This window comes from Perna viridis, chromosome 14 (assembly GCF_037379345.1).
Source record: "Perna viridis isolate PV_CMFRI_1.1 ecotype Kerala chromosome 14, ASM3737934v1, whole genome shotgun sequence".
NCBI lineage: Eukaryota > Metazoa > Mollusca > Bivalvia > Mytilida > Mytilidae > Perna > Perna viridis.
The window spans coordinates 24,286,898-24,296,121 of record NC_142458.1 but is presented as its reverse complement, the minus strand read 5'-3'; the positions used below and the strand labels follow the sequence as shown (position 1 = coordinate 24,296,121).

Below are 9,224 nucleotides of genomic sequence, written 5' to 3'. Positions count from 1 at the left end.
TGTGCACCATTAGGTTTAGAGTTCAATGTTTATTTCTAGAAACACCTAACCGGTTGCTCTTGAAATGCCTGGTCTTGGATAGACAAAAGGAAAAATGAAAACTTTGTTTCGATGCACAAATTTGTTCTAATATTGCAGATTGGCACACAGTAATGATGACGATCATACAACTTTTGTAGGGCTAAAATAATTTCGAAATAGAGAAGTGAAACACGGTACAAAACGTCGGATGGTTTGCCGAGCTACTGAATACCGTGTAAATTGTGATATGAAACTTAATAAGCAGGCGCTGAAGGGATGTTTCAGATGAACGGAAAAGATGACACTTTGTATTTAAATAAACTTATTTTCCTATTTTCGGGGATTTTTTAAAAATCTACTCCAAATGTCAGTTATTGCCATAACTACACAGAATCTTTACACCGTGCTAGACATTGTACAGTATTGCCCATTGGACAGTGCTTTATTGCTATAAGATTGAAGTCATCACTGCAGAAGTTTTGTGGTCTTCATCATGATCTCCCGTGGATTATGTTGGATTCATCTGCATCATGAAAACTGATTTGTTCAAACCGTTATAGCTTCACATTCCTCTTTTGCCAACATCGGACCCAATATTTAATGACCTATCCGGCGAATGGTTTTATAAGATAGAGGACACCGATACACCTGATCTTTGCTACCAGCTTTTTTGTCGTTTACATTTCTTTATTATTTCATGTTCTTAGTTTTGTGTGTTTGTTTCCCCAGTATAATCTTTATCTTTAGAGTTCCACTCGAATGTTTTCTTTCCAAGAAATATTTTTATAATGGTACTCCTATGAATTTGAAAACAAAAATGTATTTGATAACTATGGTATTGCATCTATGTTGTGTTCTTTTCACTATTCAGTGTTGTATCAGTCATGATATGAAATGACCTACCATTTCGAAAGTACGTTTGGTTGTTTGTAGCGTTTGAAGTATGGAAAAGGGACAATGTTTAACATGTTTTTTTTAAACGAAGTGTAAATGTAATTAAATTGCACTACGACTGAACAAACCAGTGACAGATACATCTATCGGAAGTCACTAATTTTGGCATAATAATGAAACATTCATAAATATTTTCCATAATGGCAAGAGGAAAGTTGTTTGAGTATATATTCCTTTGTTTCGATGAAATACGATTATTGGCCGCAAATACAAGAACAATGATTAAGTAAACAATGACACTGAAACAAATGTAGCAGTAACGCCGAAGTGTACGAAACTACTTAGAAAAATAAATTTGGCGGGTCTTGAACTATTGTCGATGTTTCATTTAATTTGTTATCAGCTAACTGGTTTAATAGAGGAATGATAAAAACAACATTTATGTTGAGTATAAAATGTAGTGGTGTAAAGACAGCCATCAGGTGATATAACATTTTACCGCTTTAATTCCCTTTTCTTGATTTAGTCAAGAAAATATGATAAGGCTGTGATGAAGGAAAGTTGGTTAAAGAAATCTAAAATAACAAACACTTGTTGTATGATACTGTATTTGTCTGATAAAACGTAGTGTTGAAAACCATTTAGTATATTTTCCAACCGCTGAAAGAGCTGCGTCTAGTTGAGTCACTTTTGATCGCCCCAATAGTACTTCCGGTAATGGATGTACGAATATGAATTACGTCCCCTTGATTAATATTTGCAACGACAAGACCCGTCGTCTGATGCACGTCATTAATTTCTTCACTATTTGTGACAATTGCTCCTACAGAGTTTGAATTTTGGATAAGTTCAGTATATATGCGACCATGTACATCACATGCAATTGTCCACGAAAAGACATAGTAGCCAGTTGCCGGAGCGGTAAATATGCCATCATGCTTGTTGTAACCGTTTCCCAAATTTACTGGAACCCTATCAAAAATCAATGTTTGCTTCCTTCCCGGAGCTGACTGATCTGTACTCATATATGCATTGAACGCAGCCGTTTGTCCGTCATTGATGGCTGCAAATAAGATTAAAATTACGAAAAAATAACAAAAAAAAACATTTATATGTCTCCCAATGAACACACAACTAAGATCACACAACATGTCTTATCTATACATGTAAATGGTAAATTATGACTATTACTTTTGATGATTAAGCATTAATTATTTGATAAATTTCTTGCATTATTAAGTTGAAATATAATGACCTAATCATCAGTAAATCACCATATTTTGTGTCAATAGTCCACTGATAGTATACGCAAATCGAGCCATTGCGAAATGAAATCTGCTTGAAGTCAAGGATGATGCAGAAACGGTATGTCCAGATTTTATATACTTAACATTTAAACAATCCAGACCTTGTCTTACAGCAAGGAAGAATGACCAGGTTACATTTATATGCTAAACACTTTTAATTGTTATTGCTATTTGATTATCAGGATAATGCTCTACAATCTCAGTGCTTAAATACTGTTTAATTTTGCTTCAACTAGCTTTTTGGTTTATTGTCTGCATACCAATTATTTTGTAATGGAAGCCTGTCTTTAACATTTTTGAGAATTTATTGCAATGAAAGTTGTAAAGGAATTTTCAGATTTGTCTGTATGTTATCTCGCATGTTTATCTATCCACATAACTCATTCCAAATCGCCCAAGGTGTTTGATAAAACTCTAACAAAATATAGCCAACACATATCCATGTATCCATGCTGAAATATTGCTGCTCGGACGTTAAACCCCAACAAACAAAAAACATATCCATGTACATGAAATAGTATATGTTTTATATGACGCTTGCAAAAAGAAAAGAAGGAATTTCATTATAGAAAAACTATTCGTTACACTTCTAGAACAACTTGTTTATATATCTGGGTATTAGTAAAACTTTTTATGATCAGTGACTAACATTTAATTGTATTGTTAATAACATAAAAGAAAATATAAAAAATGTATCTCACTGTTTAGTAGGAGACGTTTCCTAACTGCATTATTATTCACTGAAGATTTCTGAATGTTTAAAGCGGCGTTTGGTTCTTCATTAGTCTGAAGATCTCCAACTGAACTGCTTGAGTTTTTTGGGGTCATGGCAGTATAATCCTTCTTGCTATTGGAAGTGATAGGATAATCAACACAGCTTTTCTTTAAGTCACTCACAGTTTCTTCAAGTTTCTTTATCCTTTTGCTCTGTTCGTCCGACTGAAACTGTAATACACGAATTTGCTTTGCCACCTCCTTTTGAATTATGTCCGCAACAGCATCATGTTGTATACTAATGCTGTGTACACAAGGCATACAATAGAACAGAAGGAGAAATATTATCATTTTAGAAAGGATATTCGACATACGCAAATGCAATGAAGGTAAGTTACTAGATAAATATATAACCAACGTTTGGCACCTAAAGAAAGAGGTCATAGATAGTGTAAGTAGTACAATGTCATACCAAATTACGATTAACAAGGTCGTCATATGATATTTTAAATAGAATGTTCAGTTCAAAAGTACGTTTAGTAATACAGGGTGTGGATGTGCTTTGATCAATTTTTTATCAATTTTTTTAGTATAATATTTAATTGATAACCTACTCGTTTACCTAAAGATTATTTATTTAAGTTTATGAATTTGTCTGCGTTAATAAAAACGGGTCGGGTATGAAAGCATTTTTTTTTTTCGGAATGGGAATATGTTCCTACAAAATAAGTCATCAATAGTGGTTTTATGCGCACCACAATGAACTCGCAGATCATTATACTGTATCTGTATCCATCTGCATCTTGAGGACCGTTTGGTTCATCGAGTTATAGGTTTTCTGGTTTGTCTTTCCTTGATGTCATTGTTTTACGAGCAGGTTAATGGGCATTTATCTAAGAGAGTAATCAAGGGAACCAAGGTTATAGCGGTAATCAAAAGAATGTAATCCAGGGACAAACAAACACAACAAAGAACATGATGACGACCATAAAACTTCTGTAGTCATAATTTCAATCTTGTAGCAACATAACCCTGTTCCAGAAGCCTTTTTGTTAGAGTTCTAGCGCGATACAAAAAGTCTGCGTAGTCCTGGCAAGCTCTGGCATAACGTATGAGGTTATAGCGGTAATCAAAAGAAAGTAATCCATGGAAAACAGACCTACACAACAAAGAACATAAAGTAACTAAAATCATACATACAAAGTAACAAAAGTAAATAAGCAACTCGGACTCCACTAAAAACTGGGAGCATGGACCAGGTGCACTGGTAGGGTAAGCGTCCTCTGATTTTCTAGAAACACCCGCCGAGTTGCTCATAAAAAGTCAAGTCCGGGGTAGACAAACGAGGAAAGGAAAACTATGACCCGTTGAATAAATCAGTTTTCATGGTGCTGATGGATACAAAGATGCTTACCATACCGGTGCACCTGATACAAGCATATAGTTTTAATTGATTCCAGATTGAACAATTATTTTTGTTTATTCCTATGCGAGTAATATTTTTTTCCGTGTCCAATTTCTGTGTCTAGTCGTTATCCCTGTATTGTTTTCTTTTGCCTTTTAACTCCCTTGATTTCTCATTAAGCAACTCTTGAGTAATTCAGTCATAAAAAATAACAAGAACAGTAACACGACGTTAAGTGTCTAATGTTGGTGTCCATATTTTTAATAAGATGCCTGATGTTTTTATCAACGCATATTGCATGAATATTATTTTATCATTATATACTAATAATCTCTCAACCTTTCTTTTGGATACAAATGCATATATATTGGTATATGTGTATAGTAATCATTTACCTTTGTAAAGTTATTCTCGACTGATATCTTTAGAATAAGTTATTTGAAAAAGCAGAAAGTTAAGTGTTATATATCAATGAATATAGAGGTTTTCATAGAAGACATTTTTTTCTGTTTCTTATGAACCAGGCAGTGGATTGTACATGACAAATTTTGTTATAAAAAAAATTCCATTCATTTCATATCATAAATGCCTGCTTTCTCAAAGTAAAATGTTGATTTGTTTATTAACTGCAACAGTTAAAGAGACCAAAATACATAAAAAGCTTTATTTGTCTTAAAAAAATGGATCACTCTTTATTTTTGTGCATACTTCGTTGCTTTGGACATTTTAATACACATGTGAAGAAGAAAGTTTTGACTTTGGACAAGGGTAAAATAACAGTACGTAATACATATACTTATACAAATCAGGTGGAATATAGATCAACAAATGAATTATGAAGAAAAAACTAAACAAACAAACAATTGACGAATCTGTCCAAAAGTATTTACTTTTAAGTGCAATTTGTCCATACAAATTAGGTGAAGTTACCAGCGTGTCTGTAACAGTATACACCTCTGCAATTGGAACCAGTTATTGTATCGAAAAAAAATGAAACTAAATTATTCCAAACTAATATGAATCAGTAGAGAAAAAAATAATAAGTTAGTGTACAGTGATCAAGGTTCGGTATCATTGTGCACGCTCTATCTATATTCTCTTTATATATAGTTTTAATTTTGCGTTTATCAATAAAATAAAAATCTACGATTCGTGCAAAGCATTCTATCGTATGAAAGTTTCAAAATGATAAAATTCTCCTTACATGTTTTTTTTTGTCGTTTGACATCGCATACCACATTAAATGTCACACACTCATTCTCTGTACATGGTATTCTTTCTGTGTCAAATGCCGAAAAAGAATCATAAAATGCATATGGTTTTAATTTTGCCCTTCTGTCAAAAGTCAAAGATTGACAATATTAACACAGAGTGTAATCGTTCCTTAATTGTTCTAAAATTTATTATGAACCTTTAGAGGTGGTTAAATCTTACTACTGTACAGAATACATGATCTCCCCTCCCCCTATATGCCCACTGATATCACATCCCCGTATACCACTTATAGTAAAATTTATAACGGAAGGCCTAAAACGTCGAAGAAGCTATACAAAAGTAATTACCTATATGTTAAATCATGTCATGTTTACATCTTGTCGGACTTGGCAGTATGGTACACGAATAGGATTTCAACCAGTTAAGTTTATCTGAATGGAAAAAGGAAATGGAAATGTTTACATCTAATATAATCAGTAGACAGAAAGAAATTTGCTTTTGTAATACAATAGTCGTGATGTGGTATGTCTGAACACGTCTTATCTACATTCTCCAATTTTGTGTACACTCCATGAGACGTTTAGGTTTCCCGCACGCACGATACCTAAACAAACGCTAAACGCTGACCAAAAGCACGATAAACGAACGCTCCTATAGTTTAAACGCATCATAGACGAACGCTCATAGCGTGCGTGTAAACACACGATAGATGAACGATGAAAAATAATAATAATCACGAATAATGACAAAAAGAGAAATAGAAAATGAAATTAATGAAAATATAAAGTTTAATAATAGCAAAAAAATATAAAATTAAACTTAAATCAAGGAAATAATCAAAGTACAAAAAATAAACGAACGCTTCTATCGTGCGTTTATCGTGCATTTAAACGAACGCAAAACGATGTGTGAACGCACAATAAACGATGCATGAACGCTAAAATGGGAAACGTGAACGTCTCAAGGAGTGTTACACTGTGCTAATCTATTAAACTAATAATTTAGTTTACGCGTAGTGCATTCTGTTTAGTGACCATTACTCCATGTCTCCTTTTGTTTTATTGCATGTCGTAAGTTACATTTTTTTGTAAGAAAAACATGCCTAATGCAGTTATGCAGGCTCAACGCAGAAAAAAAAACAGGTCAAATACGGCCAGTTTCATAATTTATGTAAAATATTGGAAATTCTATTCTTACTGTATTCCAATGACAATTATTTTATTCTGGGAAAGAATGACAAAATAACCTTAGTTTTGCCAATCTTGAATATATTGAAATATTTAAAACTGAAGGTAAATCATTTCAACATTATTTCAAAACTTCTATAGAATCTTGAGAGATTACAAATCGTTCTTCATTGCGCTTACTTGTATGCTTACATATACTACCGTGTAAAACAGAAACTCCATTCTTTAAAAACATACAAAAAAGTTTATTGCATTGTGATTCCTCATTTCATTTTGTGTACACCTTTATACTGTCAGCTTCCAAAGTTTACCTAGGAATATTTTGTCAGGGTATGCTTTAACCGTCAGATTTTTGTAAATAGTGCTAATTGTCATATCCCGATTTTTGTGAAAAAAAATTCAGGTCTATATCCCCTTCCTCTTCCTGTGGAAGGCTTTTTAAAATTAATGTTTGTTATATTACAATATAGTGTGTAGTGTAAGATAATATATTTTCGTTATAGTTTCAAACACTTTTTGTACATTGTAAATATATACTTCATTATCATGACAAAAAAGAATGCACCGTGCTATAGGTACGATTCAACTTTTGTAACCTTTCTTTGTACGTTATTCATAGAAACTGCTGCACGGCGTGTAGGGAAATCTGTGATTCTTGATAGTAAAATTTTACCATCTGACTGCTTAGACACTTTGTGCATAGTTCTCAATATTATAACTTTACCTTCAGTTGAAACTGTTTGTGTTAACAAATAAACGGACAGCAAAAAGAACTTCGAAGGTTCGTTTTTACGGAAACATCGATATCTGTATTGGAAATTTGAATACGTTTTTCAAAAAAAAAAATAAAACAATTGTCTAGAGTTATCAAGAGGACCAAGGTTATAGTGGTAACCAAAAGAGTGTAATTCAGGGACAAAGACCAGACATGGAAAACAGACATACACAACAAAGAACATAGAGTAACTAAAATCATACATACAAAGTAACAAAAGCAAATGAGCAACCTGGACTCCACTAAAAACAGGGAGCATAGACCAGGTGCATCGGTAGGGTAAGCGTCTTCTGCTTTTCTAGAAACACCCGCTGAGTTGCTCATAAAAGTTCGGGGTAGACAAGCGAGGAAAGGAAAACTATGACCCGTTGAATAAATCAGTTTTCATGGTGCTGATGGATACACCATAACTATCCACGAGTTTATGATGACGACATAAAAAACTTCTGTAGTAATGACTTCAATTTTGTAGCAACATAACCCTGTTCCAGAAGCCTATTTGTTAGAGTTTTAGCGCGATACAAAAAGTTTGCGCAGTTTGGGCGAAGGGATGTTGCCACAGATGAAAGGAAAGTTTTAAATTTTAAATGAAAAGTCACGATATGAGGCTGACTTTACAGTGTCTGTAGTATCCTTTATCTTAAGTTCTTTTGGGTAGATGCGATGTACCAAATCCCTGAAATTAGGATTGTTTAAAGATACTACGTCATCTTTATAGCGGAAACTGAGATTGGAGGATCTAGCCAAACGATATTCTTTCTTTCTGATCAGATCAGCTATAAAGTCAGCCTCATAAGAGTGAAGGAATAGGTCAGCAAATAAAGGAGCACAATTTGTTCCCATTGGAATGCCCACCTTTTGTTGAAAAACACGTCCACCACACTGGCCTGTACAAATATGTTGTCGATTAAAAAATTTCAGCATTTTGTAAACATCTTCCTCCGTATATTTGGAAGATGATTGGGAATCATTTCTTACAAAGTATGAGGAATCTCTACCAAGAACTATATATTTTATCTAGTTGTACCATCTTTTTTGGAAAAACAACGATGTATAATGTTTTTAAGTCGGGATTTTAACTGAGTATGGGGAATAGAAGTATACAGTGTTGAAAAATCATAGGTTTTAATGCTATTATATTCAGATAATAGTCTTGGACTGATTGTCTCCAAAAGATCTTTCGAATTTTTCAGGATCCACATTGAATTGATACCACTACGGGAGTAACAGACCCTCTTTGACAGTTGTGAGTATAGAAGTCAAAAGTTTTGAAAGAGGTTTGTTGGTACATTTTGCAGATCTAGCTATGGGACGTTGTTTGTATGGATTCTTGTGGAGTTTAGGAATCCAGTACATAGACGGTAAATCACAATCATGTAGGTCTGAGTTCACTTAGGACGTAGACACGAAAAGGGCCCATGAAAGAGAGAAAACAATATTTTTTCTCACAAGCCAATTACTTTTATCATTTATTCAAGTCCACCTATGAACAATCTGCAATGAATCGTCACATTTCTTCCAGCATATCATTACAGGGTGAATTGTCAATAGACATTTACTCCAAACAAACAGAAAAAGAGTATAACATTAAGTCATGCTAAAGGTAAATGCACATTTTTCTAGCGGAGTATTTTTAAAAAGCGGCTGGGTCAACATAAAACGATATAGGGGGCAACAATAATAAAAGGTCCCCAAGTACAAAATAA

The 9,224-nt window shown here is 33.6% G+C and overlaps 2 protein-coding genes across 2 annotated transcripts in view; one reads left to right on the top strand and one right to left on the bottom strand.

Moving 5' to 3' along the window:
• Window positions 1-1,505: 1,505 nt before the first annotated feature.
• LOC148598722 (cerebellin-2-like) lies at window positions 1,506-3,308 on the bottom strand. Its single transcript, XM_088560669.1, has 2 exons — window positions 2,924-3,308; window positions 1,506-1,978 (listed from the first exon to the last, which is right to left on the bottom strand). Exons 1-2 carry the CDS (start codon window positions 3,306-3,308, stop codon window positions 1,557-1,559), a joined length of 807 nt encoding a protein of 268 aa, XP_088416795.1. The 3' UTR covers window positions 1,506-1,556.
• LOC148598721 (trace amine-associated receptor 4-like) overlaps window positions 3,198-9,224 on the top strand; it is a 48,321-nt gene continuing 42,294 nt past the window's right edge. Inside the window, exon 1 of the mRNA XM_088560666.1 lies at window positions 3,198-3,325. The gene's annotated coding sequence lies outside the window, so the exon portion shown is untranslated. The remainder of the gene's footprint in view (window positions 3,326-9,224) is intronic.